The sequence below is a fragment of the Sciurus carolinensis genome, chromosome 2 (genome assembly GCF_902686445.1).
Source record: "Sciurus carolinensis chromosome 2, mSciCar1.2, whole genome shotgun sequence".
In the NCBI taxonomy this organism is placed as follows: domain Eukaryota; kingdom Metazoa; phylum Chordata; class Mammalia; order Rodentia; family Sciuridae; genus Sciurus; species Sciurus carolinensis.
The window spans coordinates 155,267,597-155,293,675 of NC_062214.1; the positions used below are offsets into that span (position 1 = coordinate 155,267,597).

At 38.9% G+C, this 26,079-nt stretch overlaps 2 protein-coding genes across 5 annotated transcripts in view; both read right to left on the reverse strand.

Moving 5' to 3' along the window:
• Positions 1-21,633: 21,633 nt before the first annotated feature.
• On the reverse strand, positions 21,634-22,871 carry LOC124977698 (dnaJ homolog subfamily A member 1-like). The gene is made up of 2 exons (XM_047541440.1): positions 22,562-22,871; positions 21,634-22,001 (listed from the first exon to the last, which is right to left on the reverse strand). The coding sequence occupies exons 1-2, from the start codon at positions 22,869-22,871 to the stop codon at positions 21,685-21,687; spliced, it is 627 nt and encodes a 208-aa protein (XP_047397396.1). The 3' UTR covers positions 21,634-21,684.
• Positions 22,872-24,562: 1,691 nt separating this feature from the next.
• Wdhd1 (WD repeat and HMG-box DNA binding protein 1) overlaps positions 24,563-26,079 on the reverse strand; it is a 58,301-nt gene continuing 56,784 nt past the window's right edge. For all 4 annotated transcript variants that reach the window (XM_047539892.1, XM_047539894.1, XM_047539891.1 and 1 more), the window contains one exon: positions 24,563-25,432. In XM_047539892.1, the coding sequence (XP_047395848.1) occupies positions 25,232-25,432 (201 nt within the window). In that variant the 3' untranslated portion in view covers positions 24,563-25,231. The remainder of the gene's footprint in view (positions 25,433-26,079) is intronic.

The window sequence follows — 26,079 nt, forward strand, 5'->3', positions numbered from 1 at the left end:
TCCAGATATGGTACCTGTGTCCAGAGAACAAAAATGAAGAGCTCTCTTCTGACCTCTGTAAGACCCTGGATTGACAGCCATGAGCCCAGCAGCTCACTGGATGCTTTTATACACATACCACTTACCTACTACCTTTCACCTTGTCTCTAGACCCCATATCAAGCCAAATTCTGATGGGCCTCCGTCAGTGTCCACTTGTACTTTTGTTCAGAGGGATCTGCTTATAGCAAGTCTCCTCTCCCACTTCCCTTTCACAACTGTCCTGCTCTGACTACCAAAGGGAAAGTCCTCTGCCTCGGGCATCCTGTATCTTACTATAATACACTGCCTGTCCTAGGCAGCTTGCAGACAGACAAGCCAAACTTTGACATCCATGTGCAAAGTGAGTGCCAATAATGACTGGGTAACCCTTTGCAAGTGGATTGCTCTTATTTGCGCTCATCAAAATTAAAAGAGGGCCAAGCTGGGGATGGAGCTCTGTGGTACAGCATTTGCCTAGCATGTGCAAGGACCTGAGTTTGCACTGCAAAAGAAAAAAAAAAAAAAAATCAAGGAACTCATTATGTAATCAGCTAATAGGTCTTTTAAGATAATTTTTGATTTCATAATTTTTTACATATAACTTGAAAGCCAGCTAGATAATAGAGTTGCTAGGGGCTAGGGAGATAACTCAGTCGGTAGAGTGCTTGCCTTGTAAGCACAAGGCCCTGGGTTCGATCCCCAGCACCCCAAAAAAAAAAAAAAAAAAAAAACAAGGTAGAGTTGCTAAAACTTGGGCTAGTTCCATCTATTCAGTGCTTATATCTATAAAAACGAATAGAATAGAATAGAATTGATATGAATCTTCTCAGCCTCAGTCCAGCAATAAATAATATTCACTCATGGCTACATGAACATAATGAGGAGGGCAGATCAGTTCTGTCATTAAGGAATTGATTTCCAACAACACTATACTGTTTAATAGTTATCAGTTTGGTGGCATATATATTTTGTTGTGGTACAATATATACCACTAATAATGGAAAGAAAACACAATCCAGAGTAACATTTAAAGCTCTAGGTCATGAAAAAATTCCTTAAATTTGTGCACGAATTCTTTTTTTTTTTTTTTTTTTTTTCAGTACTAGGGACTAAATCCAGGGGCAGACTACCACTACACCCCCAGCCCTTTTAAAAATTTATTATTATTATTACTATCTTTTGAGACAGGGTTCCATTAACTTGCCCAGTCTGGCCTCTTAACTTGTGATTCTCTTGCCTCAGTCTCCTGAATAGCTGGAATTACAGGTATGCACCACTAGGCCCAGTTTTTATTGACAAATTATTTCCACAGAGTCTAATCAGGGCAATTTCTGTAGAAGGAAATTAAATGGAAATGCCAGTTTAGGAAGAAAAATGAGGAAAGTACTCATTAAATGATAGGTATTATTGAATGATAGAGGAAGGGGTATAGTATTTTCATTCCATTGACTATTCTAAAAATGCTCTTATAGTTTGTTTTAAAGTCACTATTTAAAAGAGCTACAGGCTCGGGTTTAGCTCAGGGGTAGAGTGTGTGCTCAGCATACATGAGGTCCTGGGTTTAATCCTAGCATCAAATGTAGGCAGGGGGAAAAGACACTACAAATTATATCCTTTACAACTAATCTTATAAAACTTGGTTATCAACCTAACAATGTGTGTGTGAAGCACAGGAGAATTGGAAACACATAAATTTCAAAAATTCTTTAGGAGGTACTTGAGCAAAAAAAATATTTAGCAACAGCCTGTATGGAATTTGGAGGCCCTGGAGCTACTCTCTGAAGTATGGTAGTCTAGGTAGATATTGTTACTGAGCACCTGAAACATAGTCTGAATAAGATGAGCTATAGGTGAATCCATTCCAGGTTTCAAAGACAGGACAGAAGAAAAATAGTGTAAAATATCTCATCAATAATTTTTATACTGATCGCATATTGAGTGATATTTTGGCTATATTAGATTAAAGTATATTATTAAAAGCAATGTCACCTGTTTCTTTTTTAATGTAGCTACAAGAAAATTTTAAATTACATAGTTTGCATGTGTGGCTTACATGATATTTCTATTGGACAGCACTCTGCTTAGATAAATGTTTCCCAATACTCAGGAGTCCCTGGAGCCTTTTAAGATTTTTGTGATATGTGCTATAATTGGTGATATTAATTCACTTTTTAATTTAATTTTTTCGGGGGGTGTACTGGGGATGGAACCCTGAGTCACTCATGTAATACAAAGCTGCTCCCCCGCCCTTTCCGTTGCATCACAACCTAGCTTGTCAGTCTGAAATCTACTCTCCCTGCCCTTTCCGGTGCAGCCATTTCCCCCGCCTCCCAACTACTGTCAATCTGTGAACATCCTGGCTAGCTATTGGTTCATCAGTCAGCTTGCAAGTATCCTTCTCCATTATTGGTCCCCTGTTAGCCTGGTGGGATTCTTAAAGATAGCTTCACTGCCATTTTTTCTCTCTTGCTTCTCTCTCCCACTGACTCGCTTTCTTTCTCCTCCTCACTTTTCACACTCTCTCTATCACGTGCCCTTTCTCATTCTCTTTCTTTTCCTCTCATTTTCTCTCTTACCCTGCAGGGAGACACTCTGTTTGCTTAATAAACTCCCTTATGTGATTTTCCCTGTCCGGCGTGGTTTTCGTGGGATCCCTTACAACTCAACCACTGAGCCACATTCCCAGTCCTTTTTGATTTTGTTTAGAGACAGGGTCTCCCTGAGTGGCTTAGGGCCTTGCTAAATTGCTGGGTCTGACTTTGACCTCCCAATCTTCCTGTCTCAGTCACCTGGGTTGCTGCTGGGATTATAGGCGTGCACCACCACAACCGGATTAATTTAATTTTTAAAGGAACATAGGGAGTGGTGTCACATGAATGTAATCCCAGCAATTCAGAAAGCTGAGGTAGGAGGATTTCAAATTCAAGGCCAGCCTCAGCAACTTAATAAGACCTTAGTCAATTTAGCAAGACCCTGTCTTTGAATAATAAAAAATAAAAAGGACTAGAGGATATAGCTCAGTGGTAAAGCACTCCTGGATTCAATTCTACTACCAGAAAAAAAAAAAGTAATCTACAGATTTTAGTCCAAAGTATTAACACACATTAAATATATGTTAAATATATAACTCTTAAAAGAAAAATCAACTCTCTCTCATGTTTCAGCCTACCTCTGAAACCATGTTAGGTTGCAGTAGTAAAAGGCCCACCACCATGTACTGGGAAACTGTTGCCGAAAGCTGAGTCCTTGTCCCCAATGCCAATCCAATGAGAACACCATTTTGAGAAAAAAGAAGGCTTATTGCTTTCCTAGCAAAATTGAAACACAGGGGATTCTTGTCCCAAAGGCTGTGATCATCAGCAGGATGATCCCATCAGCAGGAAGAGGGGGCTTTTATAGAGGTGATTCAGAGGGAATATGATTAGAGAGGAGAGATCAGGGAGGAGAAATTCAGGAAAAAGAAGATCAGAGAGGAGAAGGTTAGGGAAACCATGTAAGTTTCAAAGCAACAAGGGGTATAATCAAAGCATCAAGTGAACCCTTGTTACAAAACCTGGACTGAGGAAGAGGGGTTTGTGGGAATTTCCCTGGGTGCCTTCTTGGCCACCAAAGGACCGGCCAGCTAGAGCCACAGCTTAGGAGCACCTGTAAGGCAACTCTGACCTTCAGATCTTAACTTCAGAGATGGAATGGAGTTGCCTTCCTGAGGGCAACTCAACAGTAATCAACGGGACAGAATAAAGACTTTTCTGTTTTCCAAAGCAAACCCAACTCCCTCTTCTAGTGTAGTCCTCAAAAAAAAAAAAAAAAAAAAAGATTGCCGCACCTTGACAAATAGGGATTGAGGTCAAGCAAATTTTATTTAGAAAAATAATGACACTCTTACCCCAGGACTGTGGGTGAAATTCAGACCCCTTAAACACCTCTGCAGCCTGGGTGCATTGAAGTCTGAATTGGGGACAGGCAGTTAGTGTAGGAATAGGGGATCCGGTCAATTCAAGGAAGTGGAGGCCATGAAAGCCATCTGCCTCTGGAAGTTGGAGACTGCCCTGGGAGAATGGAATGTCAAGGATCTCCGGAACCCATTAAGTACCAAATTTACCTGCCCTTATCAGGCAAGGAGCTGCTAATTAATGCCCTCTGGGCCCTTGCCTAACTGAATCACTTTGCCCTCCCCCTGCCTCATCCGCTTCTCACTTTTTACATCTCACCTGCAAAACCAGGCCTAGTCAAGTAGGCAGAAAGGAGAGATAAGGGGGGAGAAAACTGGAGAACAAAAGAGACCTTAACCTATAAAAGATGTAGGGTGCGCTCACTTCTGGGGACTCTAGAACATCAGCCATGGCCCCCTTCTTCCTCCTGGGAGAAGTCTGTATTATTACTGTTTTTAATTAAAACCTGCTTAATATACTTGCCTTGGCATGCTTCTCTAGTGTTCAAACTTCAACATCAGAGGAAGCAGAACTTGTTACAGGTAAACTACAGTATCACTATGATCCTTGTGACTCCCCCAAGGTCATTCAGTAAACAAATGACATCTCACTGGTTCTGATCCTGGAAGCCTCTTTACTCCCATTTGCTCATGTTTTGCATCAGGCATCAAGGACACAACAGAGATGTGGTCCTGTCCTCCACACACTTGAACTGTAATTGAGACCTTAAATATATCCCCCCATTTATGTATTAGGAAAACACCAGAGAAGGCAAACATACATTCCATTCCCACAAATAGAATCTAGAGCCTTGTTCAGCATCCTCCAGCCTCTGCAAAGATATTTCACGTTGTTTATTTAAATATTTTCCTTTGACCATAACGATATGATCATTCAGCAGCTTCAGGGAAAAGAGCCCAGACTGATATCCAACTGACCTGGACTTCAAATCCGAGCTCTGCTCTTTATTATATGACCTTGGGGAGATACTTAACCTCTCTGGGTTGTAGTTTTCTCACTTGTAGAATGGGAAAAGTTGTTTTGAAAATCAGGAATAATGTATGCAAAAGGCCCTGGTAAATGTATCTAATAATAAATATTAGGACAATCATATCAAATAACCATTCTTTATTCTCTTTCCTCAAAATCTTCCATCAGCTTTCAAAACAAGAGCAAACCTTTCATCTAAGGAGAAAATAAAGGCTAACTGCTGCTTGTGTGGCTGCACCTGTCTGTTCACTTACTTAGTGTCACCATTTCCAGGGAATCAATACCATTATTTGCCTCTGGACATAGTTTCCCAGCAACACACATCTTGAACCAATTCAGGTGAATTTCCTCTGTCATTTATGGTCACCTGGCTCCTGCATCAAGTGGCTCTTTGTAAGCATCCATAAATATTAGTATTATGCCTGCTCAAGGGAAATGAGCAAATGTTATGTATATACACAATCTTTCTCCCTGGATTGTCTAATACTGAGCAAAGAGCCAGCAGCAGAGGCTGCCTCAGTCTTTTTTGAAGGCTGTTAGTGTTTTTGTGCAGTGCAAACAGAGCAGAACAGATTTATTCCCAGGGTCTTCTGATCCTAAGGAAAAGGTGTAGTCTCTCCATGAATACTCAACAATTGTTATTGGTAGTCAGTAGAGACCCAGAGAATATTCTGATTTTCCGGTACCAGGGTCTACCCTGACATTTTCTCTTTCTTCCCACCGGGAGCAAGCTGGCTAGCATCTTTCAGGCAAAATAACAGTCAAGTTATTGCCAAGCCATTTATCAAACAGTATATGAATTTTCCATGTTTTAAGTGTAAATATTCTTCACTTAAAATTCCTTGTATCCTTTTAAGTCCGATTAAAAAACAAAACAAAACAAAACTTATGTTGTTTGAACCCCTAAAGACAGGACATTTGCTTGGCTATTCATTAAGTGGATTTTTGGGATTGTTAAGCAAGCTTACTGTATTTTTAATAAAATAAAATTTATTGGAAAAATAATGACTATTACTTTTAATAGGATTAAAATCTCCCATCATCTTATCACAACGTCACAATCATTTTCCTGTATTTCTTTTTAGTCAGTACAGTTGTGCTTTATTTTACACTGTTACCATCCATCGGTAAACTGCCTTATTTTCTTTTTTAGCACTGTATGAATTTTTCCAGGTTACAAATTTTTCAGTCACTGCTTACTTTTTAAATATTTCATAAGGTACCCATCTTAATTTCATATATCATTGAATTATTAATTTTAGATTAAATTTAGTTTTACCTGGTATATAAAAACATAAACACTGTATATAGGAATGGGGTCAGGTGATGTTTCAATATATGTATACATTGTGTAATGTTTAAATCAGGTTAAACATATTGATCTCAAACATGTATCATTTCTTTATAGTAAAACATTCATTCCCAGCATGTACAAGGCCCCATGTTCAATCCATAGCACTGCAAAAAACAAAACATTGAAAAAACCCGTTCAAACTTCTTTCTTTAGCATTGTTATGTACTATGCATTTATCTATAGTAACCCTATTGTGCAGTAATAAGCCAGAACTTCTTGCCACTATCCAGCAGTTACTTAGTACCTATTGATAAATCTCTCCACATCCTTTCTCCCCAGTCTCTCCAGCCTCAGGGTAACCACTGTTCAACTCTCAACTTCTACGACATCAACATTTTAGATCCCACACAGGAGGGAGATCATGTGTTACTTATCTTTCTTTGCCTGACCTATTTCACTTAACATGGTGATTTCCAGTTCCAACCATCTCACAGGTGGCAGTATTTCATCCTTTATATGACTGGATAGTTTTTAACTGTATATATATATGCACCAGAGTTTATACAGTCACATTTAGCAAATGGTTTCTTATTAACCAGTTAATTCGATGAAGTATCTTTTTTTATTTTTTGGATACCAGGAATTGAATTCAGGGGAACTCTACCACAGAGTCACATCCCTAGCCCTATTTTGTATTTTATTTAGAGATTTTCTTAGCACCTCACTAAGTTGCTGAGGCTGGCTTTGAACTCTTTATCCTCCTGCCTCAGCCTCCCGAGCTGCTGGGATTCTAGGCATGCGCCACCATGCCCAGCTTGATGAAGTATCTTATTGATAAGCGTTCTTCTTCAACATTAACGATCACTCAAGGACAGTTACTAAGATGAGACAGGGCAGTAAATCTGTACTAGCTAGAGATAAGCAAAATAGTTTTGCTTTTGAGAGACTTTTCCTCAATTTGTACTTATAAAAATTTGAAGTTGGACCGGGTTCTGTGGCACACACCTGTAATTCCAGCAACTTGGGAGGCTGAGGCAGGAGGATGGAGAGTTCAAAGCCAGTCTCAGCAACAGTGAGGCACTAAGCAACTCAGTGAGACTCTAAATAAGATAACAAAATAGGGCTGGGGATGTGGCTCAGTGGTCGAGTGTCCCTGAGTTCAATTCCTGGTACCCTTCCCCCCCAAAAAAAAAAATTGAAGTCAGAGACATATCACAAGTCATGTGACTTTAGGTATATTATTTAGCCTCTTTAAACTCAGCTTCTTTTATCTGTAAAATAAGGGATGACAATACTAGTTTTAATGGTTCCAGTTCAAGAAGATCTGAGATCAGGGCCTCTCATATACTGAGCAGCTGATAAATGTAGTATATGTTTTAAACAAGATTCATTTCCAGTTAAAATAAGTGAAAAAGGAAGCACTGGACTTGGACTTAGGAATTAAGTTATGCTCCTGGCCAATGTGTGTGTGTGTGGGGTGGGCAGCCTAAAGACAGGCAAGTAATGGGAAATGTTACCTCCTGACCCAGCAGTGCCGAGCTTGCCTTTGTCAGGCACTGCCAGCCTCTCTCCAGCAGAGCCACACCCAGGTGATAAGTGGCTCTCTGTGCCAGCTGTGGTCAGCTCAATGCCTCCAGGCAAGCGCAGCTAGCCTGCACCTCTCAACCATCAGGCAAATCTAGAAGCTTTATCAGACAACACACTGTTTGAAAAAAAAAAAAAAAAAAAAAAAGCAGGACATTTTGCTTTTCTTTAGCCCTCAAATGTCTAAAAATAATTCCAAGCAAAATTTTGTCATGGATCCTTAAAACTTTAAAGTAATTATTTTTCGAAAATGCCAAAGTGCCTAATGCAGAGGGAAAAGAAGAACTACTAGATTTTCCAGGAATTTTAAAAGAAACATTTAAATTTGTAATTTACGATTTAAAGATAAGTTGAAAAATGGTCTAAGAATTTCCAAATACTGTAAACTTTAACCAAATACTTTAAATACTACTTATTAAATGATGGCTGCTTCATCATTTGCTTTCTTACTTTTTAAGTCAATCAGTTCTGTGTATAAATCCAGCATTTTCTTCATGGCTGGTGATTGGACCCGGGGTTCTCTACTACTGAGCTACACCCTCAGTCCTTCTTACTTTTCGAGACAGGGTCCCTCTGAGTTGCCCAGGCTGGCCTTGAATTTACAATCCCCTGCCTCAGGTTTCTAAGTACTGGGGTTACAGGTCGGCACCACCGTGCCTGGTGAAGCTGCCTCTGTATAAAAGATGCTGCAGACTGCTTGACCTTGACTAAGGACAACATCATGATTTTGGACAGATGGAAGTTTGAAGGTCAAGAGCCAAGATCATCTTGGTTTATCTTAGACCCTTCAATCATTGTTTACCAGCTGGTCACAGTGATGCACATCTGTATTTCCGCCTACTTGGGAGGCAAAGGTGGCAGGGGCGGGGGGCGGGCACAAATTCGAAGCTAGCCTGGGCAATTTAGTGAGACCCTGTCTCAAAATGAAACATGGGGCTGGGGAGATAGCTCAGTAGGTAGAGTGCTTGCCTTGCAAGCACAAGGCCCCTGGGTTTAATTCCCCAGCAGCCCAAAAAAATCATAAAGGAGGGCGGAATTGTGGCTCAGGATTTGCCAAGCATGTACAAGGCCCTGGGTTCAATCCCTAGTACTGGGGTGAGGAGTCGTTTACCTTAACTTTTGTATCTAATCTAACGTTCTTGTGATAAATAGATATCACAATTCTATCACTAAGCTTAGCAGACCCCTCACCTCCACCAACTGTAAAGCTAAGAATGCTGTAAGATAACATTGGAAATCTGTGGAAGAGATTTCCCCACTTTGCTGTAGCTGTCTATCTGGTGTTCCCACCCATGAAACTGGTAAATTCTTGATTTCTGACATCCTTTCATTCTGTGACTTCAGAAGTTCATGTGACCTCTTCCATGGTGGAACATCATTCAGAGTACCTTGAATCCATGTTCCCAAGCCATGGTCACTCATATTTGTCTCAGAATAAATCATTTTCTTATTTCTTTTAGAACAGAGTCATTACAGCGGCACCACCAAGATTCTCATAATTTCTTCATCTTACAAGATGGAAAGTCATGCGGCCATGGGTCACTGCAGAGCAAGCAGCATGCTGAGATTCCTTCTCCGCAGGCCCAGTATCCGGATCATGTGTTGCTCTGTGGAGGATAGTCCCCTGTGTGAAACCAAAATGAGAATTCAAACTTTAACTTCCATCGGATTCTTAGGCAAATCCTCATGTTTTCCCACATTCTTAATACTACTAAGTCTTCATGCTGGGGACTACCAGGACATTTCACCTGGGCCCCTCTCTCCTTGACAGCCTTGTAAGCTTGTAAGAACCCCTGAAATGCCTGGGGGTTACTCTGTTCTCCCTAGAAAATGTGCTCATTTTCTTGAGAACAGAAGCCTTCTACTAATTGCCAAGAATGAAACAAAATTTGGATATTTTGTGTAAATTCTAGAATTCTTTTTAAAACATTATAAGATTGAGCTAGGTGTGGTGGTGCATGCCTGTAATCCTAACGGCTCAGGAAGCTGAGGCAGGATTGCAAGTTCAAAGCCAGTCTCAGCAAGTTAGCAAGGTCCTAAGTAACTCAGCAAGACCAAAAGGAAAAGTTAAAAAGTGTGTGGATGTGGTTCAGTGATCAGGTACCCCTGGGTTCGATCCCCAGTACCCTCCCCAGATCTTTATTTATTTATTTGTATGCAGTGCTGGGAATCGAACTCAGTGCCTCACACATGCTAGGCAAGTGCTCTACCACCAAGCCACAATCCCAGCCCCCCTCCCCAAATCACACACACACACACACACACACACACACACACACACACACACACACACACACACCCACACCCCTTGGAAAAACTCTGGGCACCATCATTTCAGCTCCCTTCCTCTTAGTTGGCCGGACCTTGTGAACTATGGGTTTTCAACCACCGCAACAGAGAGCTGCAGTCCATTCTCCTTGGCTCCAGTGCCACGCCCACCCCTCCTCCGGCAGCCTGAAGCCCCTCTCAGGTTCCACAGGGCACTGGTGGTTCTACTGCCTCTCATTCAACATGTGATCCACCAACCAGAACGGCCTGTGGCCTGTGTGGCAGCGCCTGGGAGTCTGTTCTAAACACAGAATCGCCTGCCCCGCCCTCGTCCGGCCAGTTAGAATCTGCATTTTAATAAGTTCCCCAGTGAGTCCGATGCCCAAGAAGGTCTAGGCAGTTAGCTTCTCTGCCTTGTTTTGTTGGTATTTTGTTTGTTTTGTTTTTTTGTCATCCTAAATTTACTAAACTCTGTCATGTATGAATCTCCCCCAACCCCTTCCACGTTATCTTTCATCATTGATTTTGTGGATTTATTTACTCTCTATTTTCATTTCTTTCCCATCGTTAATGGGACCTCTGGAGAGGCAAAGGTGAAATTTTGTGTGGTCAGTAATTCAGCAAGTGATTCGTCAGTTTTCAGAATCCAGTCTTTTAAAACACTAGGGTAATAGAAAATGTTACCATGTCCTGTTTTTATTTTCTTTTGTTTTTATTTTGTAGCTCTCCCCTCAAGGGCACTGATGTGAGTGGGGATGACACGGTTATGATCTTAGTGGAACAAGTCCTCATGCCAGGGTCTCCTGATGCCCTTTGGTTCATTACTTTGCACCTGGAAAACACAGACAAGCCGCTTCCTGTAGGATCAGTGGCCACCACCCTGCCAGGAATACCAGCATTCAACAAGCAAATGAGAAATCACAATAAAGACCAGGGGAATGGAACAGCTCAGCAGAGAGGTGCAAAACCATGGTTCCTTGTCACTTTGGCTGTGTTTTTATTTTTAGTATCACAACTGCTGCTGCACACTTGTCTCAGACAGTCATCCAAGTGTTTGTGGAAATTAATTTCGATGTTACGAATGTTTCACATATGGATGAACCAAAGCCGATAAGGAAACAACCTAGCTCTGATCTTTTTTACCATGTGGGGACCCTGAATTTTATCTGGCTGAAAATAAGTCTGTTTTCAAAAATAAACTATGCCATGTAGATTTTTTTTTCTGTTAAAACTGAATATTCACTAAAAGTGACTTAAACCAGTGGTTCTCAAAATTGACTGCACATGAAAATCACCAGGAAGCCCAGCTCCCATTTGGTGAGACCTGATTTCGCTGGTGTTGGGTGTGGCAGGGTCTCAGGAGCGAGTCACACCTGCTGCCCGGGCTGAGAGCCCTTGCCTCACGCTACTCCCTTCACTTCCCCACAGGTTTGGAGGTGGCCTCACAGGCGTGGGTTGGGCCCTCGGTAATGTCATTGAGGACTCCAGCTCTCACCAGCTTCCTCCTCAGTCTTTCTTAGCTTGTTGCTGGTGTCTCCACTCTCAGCCACAGGAGCTGCTGTAGCTCTGAGGGTAATGAGTTCAAATGCAGGAGAGAAAGTGAGATCAACATCAATTGACCATACAGGGACTCAAGAAGAGAAATTATCTCCCAGTAACTACAAATGCCAAATTAGGGGGTTGGTTTCATTGCCAATTGTAGGATATCCCCAGCACTTATCCCACCATCCTCTCCCAATGTGAATAGCTTACACAACTAGAGTTCAGTACCAAAACCAAGAAACTGACATTGGAACGATCCAAAGAACTTATTCAGATTTTGCCAGTTCAGATTCATTTGTGTGTGTGTGTGTGTGTGTGTGTGTGTGCAGCTCTATTCAATTTAATCACATGTAGCCTTGTGAAACCACCACACTAATCAAGACACTCAATTGGACCTTCCTTACAAGGCTCCTCTGTCTTGCCACCCCTTCAAAGCCACGTCTCTCCTCTCTTCAACTCCGCGATAACCATTGATCTGTTTTCTATCTCTGTAATTAAGTTGTGTCATGAATAGTGTATGAATGGGATGATGTAGTATATATCTTCTTGAGATTGGCTTCTTTCACTCAGCATAATTCCTTGAGGTTAATCCAATTTGTTGTACTTGTCAACAGTTTATTCCTTTTTACTGCTGAGAAGTGAGTAGCATGGCAATGGATGAACCTACTCTCGTTTGTTTATCCATTCACCCACTGAGAGATATTTGGGTCATTTCTAGCTTTGGGCTATTACAAATAAAGCTGCTATAAAGTCATGAACAAACCTGGGTATGAAGAAGTTTTCATTTCTTTGGGATAAATGTGTAAGAAGGAAATTGCTGGGTCCCAAGGCAAGTGGATTCCTATTTTGAAAGAAACTGCCAAACTATTTTCTAGAGTGGCTGCAAAATTTTACATTCCTACCAGTGATACATGAATGGATGGATCAGTTTCTCTGCATCTTCACTAGTATTTGGTGTTACCTGTTTTTCATTTTGGCTGTCCTGATAAATGCATAGTGATATTATAGTTCTTTTAAAAAAATTTTTTTTAGTTGTCATTGGATCTTTTATTTTATTTATTTGTATGCAGTGCTGAGTATTGAACCCAGTGCCTCACACATGCCAGGCAAGTGCTCTACCACTGAGCCACAACTCCAGCCCAGCATTATAGTTCTAACTTGCATTTCTATAATGGCTAATGATATTGGGCATCTTTACATGTGCTTCTTTCCCATCTGGCTTTCTTCTTAGTGAACTGTGCGTGTGACTTTTGCTCATTTTCTAATTGGATTGTATGTTTTTGGTTTTTGTTTGTCAATGTTACATTTGCGAGACCTTTATACATTCTAGATACACCCAACTACTATTTTTAATCAGCTGCTATAACATTTCATTTGCGGGTTGGGGGTGGGGAATGATGTGATGGAGAGTCTCTATCTCATGGAGCCACATTACTGCTCCTCCCTGGAGAAAAAACTCTGTATCAATTCTAAGTCAGCTGTTTTCAGAGGGGCAGAGGGGCAGATTCAACACGGGGCAAAACATTTTACTTGTCATTAGTCCCCTTTATACTATTCTTCAAGAATTAGAATGCCAGCTCTTCATTCTTCTTTCTCTAGGATTTTTTTTGTTATTGAAGCCATAACAGTAGACTTGATGATGGTGATGGGTTACATTTTTCTGTTTATTCTTAATTTTGCCCCCTACTTTTCTGCTTTAACTAGATTGGTTTTCTCTGCTCATTGAGGATTTCTCTGCATACTGGCCACTTCAACTTTCCCTTTCCGTGGCTGTGGCTTTGACTCTACACGATCATAAAGTTTTGTTCTTCAGATGAACTCACTCTGTTTCAGTGTCCAAATTCAAATATCTGGAAGACATATTAGACACCCCCCCCAACACTGAGGTCAACTGTGCACTTTAAGCACATGGGAGCCTGGGGAATGATGGCAATAATATGTGAATTTTCCTTTTGGGTATGTGACCCATGCGGGCTTTCAGAGAACAAGGTCTAAGCTGGAAATCACTGTCCTCTTTATTAGAAGGGTCATAAGAAAGGAAAATTCAGAGAACCTAAATGTTCCCAGAGTCACATGGCTCCAGTGGTAGAGCCAGGATATGAACCCTAAACCTAACAAGCTCCAAACCTTGTACTGTATCAACTATGCCAATCACCCTGCCAACATCGTCCCTGCCCTCAAAAACCTGGGTCTGTTGTTGAGATAAACAAGTATCCACAACTATAAAAGAGACATAAATTTTAACCAAAATATGCAAGGAGAAAACAAGATAGAGATTTATTAAAAACAATGTACAAGTAAAAGAACAATAGCATTGATAAGTCTCACAGTAGTTTAAGTCTTTGCTTATACTCTTTTCCTCTGCATAAAAATACTCCAGTGTATTTATGGCCCTTGAGTGACATGGTTCAGTGACATATAAAGTTAATTCCACAAAGTGACAGAAGTACATCAGAGTGGCACAATGCCCTTTGAGTACATACCATATGCAAGAACACTTTAATTTTATCCTTTAATTAGCATAAACTGAGTTTCTAGTGTTAAACCAACTTTGTTTTCTTAGGATTAAGCCAACAGGGTAGCTAAAATATCTTTTTCATACATTGTGTTGGGGATCTGGCTTACTAAAATTTTTTGCTTCAGATTTTTCAACTATATTCATGAATGAGATTGGCTTAATTTTCCTTTTTTGGGGCGGAGGTATTGGGAATTGAACCCAGAAACACTGAGCTATATCCCAGTCCTTTTTATTTTGTGACAGGGTCTTACTAAGTTTCCCCAGCTGACCTTGAACATATGATCCTGCTGCGTCAGCCTCCTGAGTCACTTATTACACCACCACACCTGCCCTGAATTTTCCTTTCTTTCTTTCTTTCTTTTTTCAGTACTGGGAATTGAACCCAGGGGTGCTTTACCAGTGAGCTTTATCCCTAGGCCTATTTTATGTTTAGTTTGAGACAAGGTCTAGCTAAATTGCTTAGGGCCTCACTGAGTTACCCAGACTGGTCTCAAACTTGCCTCCTCCTGCCTCAGCCCTCCTCAGTTGTCAGAATCACAAGCATGTGCCACTGCACCCATTTAATTTTCTTTTCTTGAATTAATCTTGTTGGGTTTTGATAACAAGATTATGACAGACACTATATTCAATACTTAGTATAAGACTGTAATTTTTACTGGACTGATAAAAATTTGACTTTAAATTCATCTAGCTCAGGGTTTTCTTTTTGAGAATTATAAATAGGGACTAACTTTTAAAATTGATTATAGATTATTCTTATTTTCTGTTTCTTTCTTGTCAGATTTTTATTAATTAATTAATTTAAGAGACAGGACCAGCTTGGCTGTTGCCCAGGCTAGCTCTATTTGCCTGGATTCAAGTGATCCTCCTGCCTTAGTCTCCTGAGTAGCTGGGACTACAGGTGGGTACCACCATACCTGCCTTCTTTATGGTTTTGATTTGCATTTTCCTGATGACTGAACATTTGGAACATCTTTTCAAGTGCTTCTTGGTCATTTATCCTCTTTGGACAAATATCTATTCAAGTCCCATTTTAAAACTGGTTTGTCTTTTCATTATGGATTTGTGAGAGTATTCTGTATAGATACATGAACCTTATCAACTATGACTTGCAAATTCACCCTACCCCATTCTATGGGTTTGTGTGTGTGTGTGTGTGTGTGTGTGTGTGTGTGTGTATTACTGGGGATTGAACCCTGGGGCACTCTACCACTGAGTTACATACACAGCCATTTTTAATTTTGAGACAGGGTTTTGCTAAGTTGCTTAGGGCCTTGCTAGGTTGCCCAGGCTGGTCTCAAACTTGTGATCTTTCTGCCTCAGTCTTTTGAGTCCCTGAAATTACAGGCATGTCCCACTGTGCCCAGCCTACGGCAGGTTTTTTTTTTTTTTTTTTCTTTTTCAATCTCGACAGTGTTCATTGAGGCACAAGTTAATTTTTATGATGTGGACTTTACTTTTTTCTTTCGTCATTTGTACTTTTGTTGTCACATCTAAGAAACTATTAGTTCAAGGTTACAAAGATTTACATCTGTTTTTTTTTTCCTATGAATCTAATGTTTAGTCTTACGTGTAGGTCTTAATCTATTTATGATTCATTTTTCATAGAGTGTGAGATAAGGGTTCAAATTCATTCTTTTGAATCTTTCTAGTTGTCCCAGCAACAACTGTGGAAAATATAACCTGCCATCTCCCTGTTAAACTATCCTGACAACTTTGTGAACCTGGCTATAACTGTGAGGTTTATTTCTGGACTATCGATTTTGTTCTGTTTTTCTATATGTCTATCCTTGTGCCAGTACTTGATCCTCATGCCACCATCTTGACTACTGTAGCTTTGTAGTAAGTCTTAGAGTTGTGTGAGTCCAAAGAAGGAATTTTAAAAATCCTTCTTTTTCAAGACTCTGTTGGCTATATCTAGGTCCCTTGATTTCCTACATAAATTTTAAGATTGGCTTATCAATTTCCAAAAAAAAAGGAAGAAAGAAAAAAGCCAGTTGGGTTTTGATAGGAATTGCATTGAATCTACACATAAATTTAGGGAGCATTGTCATGTTAGCAGGATTAAATTTTCTGATCCATAACCAAGGGATAGCTTTCAATTTATTTAGTTTTTTTTTTTTTTTTTGTCTTTCAACAATGTTGTGTAGTTTTCAAAGTGTAAGTTTTGCACTCATTTTCTAAAACTTATTCTTAAATGTTTTATATTTTGATATCTTGATTGTTTTAATAAGCTTTGCTTTCTTGTACTTGTCCATTTCATCAGTTTCCCAACTTATTGTCTTAATTTATCACCTTAAATCAGTCAGTATTCAACCAGAGGAAAAGAACCAGTATGTGTGTGTGTGTGTGTGTATGCTAATATTGACTAACATATATATATGTAAACCTATGTACCTATGTGCAGTAGCTGTAAACACATGTACACACATATGTGTGTGTGTGCATATATATATATATATATACATACATATATATGTATTTACAAAGTATTATCATTCTAACAGTGTTAAGTTTTCCAATCCATAACTTGCCCTCTTGGTTAAAGGATAGTTTTTCCCAGATTTTACACACACACACACACACACACACACACACACACACACACAGACAAAGAGAAAGAGTGTGTGTTACTGCAAAGAGAGAAATGGCTCATATGACTGTGGTGTGGGCAAGTTTGGAATCCTGAGTCCTGGGCAGCACTTCAGTAGGGGCCGCCTGGAGATCTTGGGCATGAGCAAATGCTGTTATCCACTTGTGTCAATCCTTCTTTCTCAGTGGGGCCTCATTTCTCCTCCTAAGTCCTTTTCAACTGACTGGATCAGGCCTACCCATATTGTCTAGAATATTCTCCCTTAGAATTCCTTGATTATGGTCTTTAATATGACCTATAAAATAGCTTCACAATAACACACAGGTATTTGAACAAGGGCAACTGTAGCCAGCCAAGTCAATGCTAAAATTGACCACTGCCGACCTTTTCTTATCTGTGCCATTTGTAGTTACTAAATTCCTTTCCATTCCTAAGATCACTTATTTTTTCTTTTTATCATAATTAATCTTGCCAGTGAGTTCTAATTTATTCATAGGACTATAATATATATTGTTGTACACTTATTGCCAATTTTTTTTAAATTTAAATTTTTTTGTTAAAGTTTTTTTTTTTATTTTTACAGACTACATTTTGATTCATTGTACACAAATGGGGTACAACTTTTCATTTCTATGGTTGTACACAATGTAGATTCACAGCATTTGTATAATCATAAATATACATAGGGTAATACTGTTTCATTCTACCATCTTTCCTTCCCCCCCACCCCCTCCCTTCCCATTTTTCCTCTACACCAAAGTTCCTTCATTTTTCTCTTCCCTCTGCCACCCCCTCTTGTTATAGATCATCATCCACTTATCAGAGAAAATGTTCAGCCTTTGGTTTTTTGGGCTTGGCCTATTCCTGTTAGCATGATATTCTCCAATTTAATCCATTTGCCTGCAAATGCCATAATTTTATTCTTGTTTATGGTCAATTAATATTCCATTGTGTATATATACCACAGTTTCTTTATTAATTCGTCAATTGAAGGGCATCTAGGTTGGTTCCACAATCTAGCTATTGTGAATTGAGCAGCTATGAACATTGATGTGGCTGCATCACTATAGTATGCTGATTTTAAGTCCTTTGGGTATAAACCGAGGAATGGGATAGCTGGGTCAAATGGTGGGTCCATTCCAAGTTTTCTGAGGAATCTCCACACTGCTTTCCAGAGTTTTATTTTGTTTTGTTTTTTCGATGCTGGGGGTTGAACCCAGGACCTCAAGCAAGCACTCTACCAACTGAGCTATATCCCCAGCCCTTAGAGTTATTGCCAATGTTTGAGATGAAATCTTTGTAGTCTGTGTGTGAGGACAGGAGACTGGCAGTGAATTTACTTTTGATTTACCCTTAAACTCAGAGAAAGGTTAAGGGTACAGCTCAGTGGTAGAGCTCTTGCCTAGCATGTGTAAGGCTCTACGCTTAATCCCTAGCACTGCAAACAAATCAAAACAAAAACCTCAGCAAGCCAGTAGTCTGTTAGGATCCTAACTTTATGAAGGGGAGAATTATCTATTATATACCTATCTCATTATGTGGGCCCTGGGCTGTCTCCTGTTCACTGTACTCCAAGAGGTCATGAGATCTCCAGCCCAGTGTGGCACTTTCTATTTTCCAAAGATGGGCACAATGATGTGTTTAATTCCACATGCTCTTCTTACATGTCAACATTCCTTCTTAGGAATGTTCCTTTCCCTTGAACATGAGCTAACCTTAATAATTTGCTTCTAAGGAACACAATGAGGCAGAAGTGATCCTGCTAGAAGTGATCTGAGGCTAGAACTCTGAGGTTACAACTTCTGTCTTTTGGAGTGTCCTTCACCCAAGTCACCACTGTGAGAAATCCCAAATCAGGCCATGTAGAGACCACATGCAGAGGTCAAGATGGAAAGGATCCAACATCACCTGCCAGACATAGCTAAAGGAGCGTGACTTCAAATGATCCCAGGCCTGACTTCTCACCTCTGAGATAGCCCATGTTCTCCCTAGAATGTTTATCTACCTTCCTAAACAAACCTCTGCCTCTGCCTTTGGCTCATGCAGAAATTTTTTTCTAACACTTATGCCAAGAACCCTGCTCGTCCTGAGTTGAGTTACCCCTCTCCTCTGGAAACTCCCTGGACCCTTTCCGGAGACATCTCTTCTCCTGTGACATCTCTTGGTGACTCTGATGGGACTTCAGAGGCATTGATTTTGCTAAGCATTCTCAAATATTTTCTTTGTCTTGACTTATGACTTATTTGGTTAGTTCCTGTACCTATAACTCCTCTCTCTCTCTCTCTCTCTCTCTCTCTCTCTCTCTCTCTCTCTCTCTGCTTCCTTTACTTTTGAAGACCAGAGAGCATAATCTTGATCCACCTCATTTACCATGGCTCCTTTTCTTGGGTGGCTGGGAAATTCCTAAGCAGGGTAGCTTAAAATGGCAATAAGGTGATCTGTCCTAGGGATCTGTTAACAGTCTCTCAACAATATTCTGTAATTCAAATAAAGTTACTGAAAGGCTCTAAACTGGTCTTTAAGTATTCTTGACAACAAACTCAATTATGAATAATGATTTTGGTGAAAAAATCTCTACCTTTATATTTGAGCAATTGCCCAATAATGCTCTGCAAACTAACACAGTCCCCTTTTGAAGAGTGTAAAACTAAAATAACCTCCTTTGAGAAGTTTTTTTTAATTAAAATATTTTTTACTTTTACAGATACATTTTGATTCATTGTACACAAATGGGATACAACTTTTCCTTTCTATGGTTGTACACAATGTAGACTCACACCATTCGTGCAATCATACATACATATATAGGGTAATACTGTCTGTTTCATTCTACTGTTTTTCCATCCCCACCCCTTTTTCCTCTACACCATCCAAAGTTCCTTCATTCTTCTCTTTCCCCCCATCACCCCCCCTTGTTATATATCATCATCCACTTATCAGAGAAAACGTTCAACCTTTGGTTTTTTGGGCTTGGCCTATTTCACTTAGCATGATATTTTCCAACTTCATCCATTTACCAGCAAATGCCATAATTTTATTCTTCTTTATGGTCAATTAATATTCCATTGTGTATATATACCACAGCTTTTTTTATCCATTCGTCAATTGAAGGGCATCTAGGTTGGTTCCACAATCTAGTTATTGTGAATTGAGCTGCTATGAACATTGATGTGGCTGTATCTCTGTAGTATGCTGATTTTAAGTCCTTTGGGTGTAAACCGAGGAGCCGGATAGCTGGGTCAAATGGTGGGTCCATTCTAAGTATTCTGAGGAATCTCCATACTGCTTTCCAGAGTAGTTCACCAATTTGCAACTCCACCAGCAACATACTAGTGTGCCTTTTTCCCCACATCCATGCCAACACTTATTATTTCTTGTGTTCTTGATAATAGCCATTCTAATTGGAGTTAGATGAAATCTTAGGGTGGTTTAATTTGCATTTCTCTAATTACAAGGGATGATGAACACTTTTTCATGTATTTGTTGATCACTTGTATATCTTCCTTTGTGAAGTGTCTGCCCATTTCCTTAGCCCCACTTATTGATTAGGTTCTTTGTAGGATGTAAAGTTTTCTAAGTTCTGTTCAAATCCCCAGCACAGCAAAAAAAAAAAAAAAAAAAAAAAAAAAAAAAATCCTATAGAAAGTTTTCTAAGTTCTTTATAAACTTTGGAGATGAGTGCTTTGTCTGAAGTATATGTAGAAAAGATTTTCTCCCACTCTGTAGGCTCTCTTTTCACATATTGTTTCCTGTGCTGAGAAAGAACTTTTTTTTAATTTTTATTTTTTATTTTATTTTATTTTTGCTTTGTAATCAGTATATTAAGGAGACATCCGTACATTTCAAGAATTGCTTAAATTCTGATATCCAGATTTAAGCGTGAGAACATATGATGACTTTTAAACACACAGTTAAAGCTATTCATCATATTCGCTAGACTACCAACATCAAATTACAGTTACTTTGGAGCATAAGTCAAATGGTTTAAAGTAAGCCTGTAACATATCTAAGGAACACCTTCCTATATTATACATGCAAACTGCTTCTCCATGTATAGGTCTCTTCATTTTAATTTCCAGCTCTGGAATTCACTACAAGGGCTTATCATGGTCCAAAGAGAAGGGAAAATTAATGTAACCAGGACTGGTCAACACAATTTATATATATATAAAAAATATATATATATATTTTTTAAAGATGGCACAATAAAAGGGAATGTAATTCTACAAGTGCAAGCCCTTAAGAAGCAGCATATAATGATAAACAGCTTCTTTAGAAAGGTATCATTTCATTCACTGATACCAGAAGGGAAATTATATGTTATGCCACCTTCAAGTAAGCTGAGGCAATAGAATGCAGAGGCATCACAATGAATCCCACTTAATACAAATAACTAGACAGACCAACACTGCTCTACAAATTAAGTTTTCTTTTTCCGATTGCCAGTTAAATACAGTTTTAATTTTATAACTTAACAATGAAGGGTCATACACTGAAACCAACACATATACCTAATATTTCAGTCTAAGTTTGTCCACATACACAGCTGAAATCAATTACAAGGTATGGCCTAACAGATGCCAGGGGAACTTTTTTAAAAGTAGTTTTTACAAGTATTAAACAACTTCTTCACACTGAAGTCATCATACATACAGGGCAAAGTCAGAGCTTTTATATTTGCATTTATTCTTCATTTAACTTTTAAAACACTACTATAATTGAATATTAAAACAAAAACAGGGGTTGGGGATATAGCTCAGTTGGTACAGTGCTTGCCTTGCAAGCACAAGGCCCTGGGTTCAAATCCCCAGCACCACAAAAAAAAAAAAAATAAAATAAAATAAAATAAAATAAAAACAATAGCAAGTAGTATGATTATAGTCCTTCACTCATTCACTACTGCATATAAAATACCTGCAGTGAGTGTTATTCACTGGCCCCATTAAGAGGTTTGACACTGAACACCACCTCTGGGATGATGTTCATCATCCTCATATGCTTCTCCATTATAATGGCGCCGTCTTTCCTGATTTGGATCAAAGTCCACCAGTTCTACCTGATCCATTTCATCAATCTCTTCTACTTCCTTCCTCTCAGGGTAGGAGTTTTTCCAGCAGAGTTTGTCAGGAGAGAGAAAGCCATTTTCAGGGAAGTTTACCTTAAACTCAATGATTAGGCGACCCTTTTCATATGGTCTATGATAAATTGGCATACCTTTGTTTAACACACACTTTATATCTCCATGCTTGACAATCTGACCTGGATGAGAGGTGATGACTATGGTTTGATTATCAAGAGTAGATATTGGTTTCTGGAATCCACATAATGCTTCCACCAGCTGTATGTCCACACACATGAAAAGGTCTTCTCCTCATCGAGTAAAATCAGCATGGTCCTTCTGATCTAACACAATTATAATATCTCCTGGTTCCAGTCCTGGTTCTTGGTCTCCTTCACCATGGAATGTTATCTTCTGTCCATCTTTCATGCCTTTGTCAATATGAACTTCTAGAATATTCTCTCGAACTATTTTCCTTCCATTGCAGCTTTTACATCTACCTTTAGGACTGATAGGTTCCCCATGGCCCTGACACTCTATGCACACAGACTGAATTTGCTGAACCATTCCAGGTCCTATCTGATGAATTCTTATTTGCATTCCAGTACCTCAGCAGTTGGGACAGCACTCTACTGCTCCTTTCTTACACCTCGGCCTTCACATTTGTCACAAATCACATTCTTTTGCAGAGCCAGTTTTCTTGTTGCACCATTATATAAACCTTCTAACGTCACTGAGAGCTGATGCACAACATTTTTACCTCTCCTTTCTCTCTGCATCCTTCCTCCTCCTCCAAAAAACATATCAAAGATGTTCATGGGGGAGCCAAAACCACCATCTGCTCCACCCTCCTTAATTGCCTGTTCTCCTCCTTTGTCATGTAACTCCCTTTTCTTGGCATCAGAGAGAACTTCATAAGCTTGAGAAATCTGTTTAAACTTTTCTCCTTCATTTGGATTCTTATCAGGGTGGTACTTCAAGGCCAGTTTCCTGTAAGCCTTTTTCAATTCTTCCTGGGTGGCATTGGGTTTGACCCCCAAAACATTATAATAAGTGGTTTCTTTCACCATTTTCTACAGCCAGCGAGCGGGCTGAGGTCGAGTTGGGGAGTGGGAAGGAGCGCGTAACTCTGTGCAGCTTGGACAGCCGCCGCTCCTCCGCCTCTCACCGAGCGTTCTGGAAAGTTCCCCAGAAAAAACTTTTAGTTTGAATCTATCCCATTTATTGATTCTTGCTTTTATTTCTTATGCTATGGGGGTCTTGTTAAGGAAGTCTGATCCTAAGCCAATGTGATGAAGATTCAGGCCTACTTTTTCTTCTGTTTGGTGAACGGGTCTCAGGTCTAATTCCTAAATCCTTGATCCATTTTGAGTTGAGTTTTGTACAGGGTGAAAGATAGGGGTTTAATTTCATTTTACTGCATTATGGATTTCCAGTTTTCCCAGGACCATTTGTTAAACAGGCTATCTTTTCTCCATTGTAAGTTTTTGGCATCCTTGTCTAGTATGAGGATACTATACTTATGTGGGTATGTCTCCATGTCTTCTATCCTGTACCATTGATCTACCTATCTATTTTGGTGCCAGTACCATGCCAGTTTTGTTACTATTGCTCTATAGTTGAGTTTTAAGGTCTGGTATTGTGATACCTCCTGCATCACTCTTCCTGCCCAGGATTGCTTTGGTTATTCTAGGTCTTTTGTTCTTCCAGATGAATTTCATGATTGCTTTTTCTGTTTCTATGAGAAATGTCATAGGGATTTTAATTGGAATTGCATTAAATCTGTATAGTGCCTTTGGAAGTATGGCCATTTTGATAATATTAATTCTGCCTATCCAAGAACATGGGAGATCTTTCCATCTTCTAAGGTCTTCCTCAATTTCTTTCTTCAATGTTTTATAGTATGTTTTCATTGTAGAGAGGTCTTTCACCTCTTTGGTTAGATTGATTCCCGTTTTTTTTTTTTTTTTTTTTTTTTGAGGTTATTGAGAATGGAGTTGTTTTCCTCATTTCCCTTTCAGATGTTTCATCGCTTATGTATAAAAATGCTTTAGATTTATGTGTGTTGATTTTATAACCTGCTATTTTGCTGAATTCATTAATGAGGTCTAGAAATTTTCTGGAGGAGTTTTTTGGATCCTCTGAGAAGCTTTTGCTTTGGGAGAATGAAATTATGTATACAAAAACTTTCAGTGCTCTACAGAAAGCTCAAAATAGGGAATATTATAGATATAATGGTTAATATATTAATTTATTTCCATTTCCATTTTCTACTAAATCCTAGTTCTATGAAAACAAATTGGGGGAAAAATAGGTTTACTCTTTTATAGCAAAGAAATGAAGATAATGGTTTTTGGTTTCAAATATCTGATTTGTAAGTTAAACCAAATCAATATAAAAAACTTTCTTCAACCCAAGTGCTTAGAACAGTCAAAATGCAAGAAACAATTCAAACTTGTTTGTTCAAAATAAAAAAGGAGTTAAACACTTTCCCTAACTCTATTCTTATTAAGACTTCAAAGACTTGCTCAGGAAAGTATTGCCCATGGCTGATAATCCGAGCACACTACAGGAGCAAATTCTGTCCTGGGCTGCAATACTCTCAAACAATGCCTCCTGGTCTCTCCTGTGTGGACAATGCAGAGCAAGTGGTGTAGCGGGGTGAGGGGTGTAGAAATTATGGTGATAAATATAAAATATATTTTCTAGAAGCATTTCTACTTCATTGAAATACAATAATAAGACCAGAGTAAGCCAAATATGGAAAGTGAGAAAGTTTTATTATTCTAAAAAAACCAAGGCTATACAGAAAATTGAAAACCATATATGAAAAAATTTCTAAAACAAAGTCTCATCTGTAAGATTATTTACATATTTGGGGTCCATATTTAAAAAGCATGGTCCCCCAGGTCTAATATAGACAAAGAAAAATCTATGGTAACATACTTGGGAAGAGGTCTACTGTGGTATTTCCCAATACATGACATAAACCAGATAAGGAAACCCCTAGAAGATAACTTCACTGTGCCATAATTTTATGATCTTAATTTTGATGATTTTTGAAGGTAAGAAACAATATCAAATTGACTTCAATTGGGATACAATATGGCCTATAGTTAGTAATCACAATCGTAATGCTTCTGCTCCATTTGGGGACAGAATAATTTATACACATGCTGTTTCCTATACTGATATAATTATTACATTTTTTTTTTTTTCTTTTTTCAATGCTGGAAATTGAGTTCAGGACTTTGCTCCTGTTAGAAAAGTGCTCTACTACTGAGCTAACACCCCATTATCTTATAAAGAAGAACAGTTGTCTTTAAACTCTTTTAAAACATGTATATAATAATCCATTTCCTAAAGATTAAAAACAAAAAAGTCCATATTCAAAGATGAGCAAAAAATCCATTAAGGTCACTTTCTTCCTTTACTCCTGCTTAAATGCAAATGCTGACAGCTTCTGATTTGTAGAAAGATCTAAAGGTTTTTGCTTTTTAGGCAAATTCATGTTCTCCTTTGCTGCTTCTTTGTGGTTTTCTGCTTCAAGACTTTCATCAACTGCACGTTTTCGCTTCTTTCCTTCAGCTTCATCACTTGGAGTTTCTCCCTTGGCCTTGTTAGTCCATGCCTTTGGAAAACATTGGGGGTGAAGAGAAAGGACTTTTAATAACAAGGAAACAGGATGGAAGTGATTACATTTCAGGTAACACATATATATAAAATGAAATAGCTATCACTTGAATCATTAAGTTAATCATTAAAGGTTCTAATTGTTAACACATCTTTTATTCTTTGGGAGAAAATATTTGTAAACCATCCACCTGCAAGGTGTTGATATCCAGAATATTTAAAGAACTTAGAAAACTCAATAAATGGGCAATAGATTCCAAATAGGCATTTCTCAAAAGAAGACATATGAGTGGTAAGCAGGCTATGAAAAAATGTTCAATATCACTAATTGGGAAAATTTAAATCAAAACTACAATGAGATATCATTTTACCCCAGTAAGAATGGCTATTATCAAAAAGACCAAAAATAACAAATGCTGGAGAGGCAGTGAAGGTAAGGGAAACCTTTTACACACATTGCTGGTGAGAATTTAAATTAGTATAGTCACTACTGAAAATAGTATGGAGGTTTAAAAATAGAATTGCCACATGATCCAGCCATCCTACTACTCAGTATATAACCCAAGGAAATGAAATTGGTATGTTGAAGAGACATCTGCACTCTCACGTTCATTGACACATGATTCAATGGATCATATGAATCAA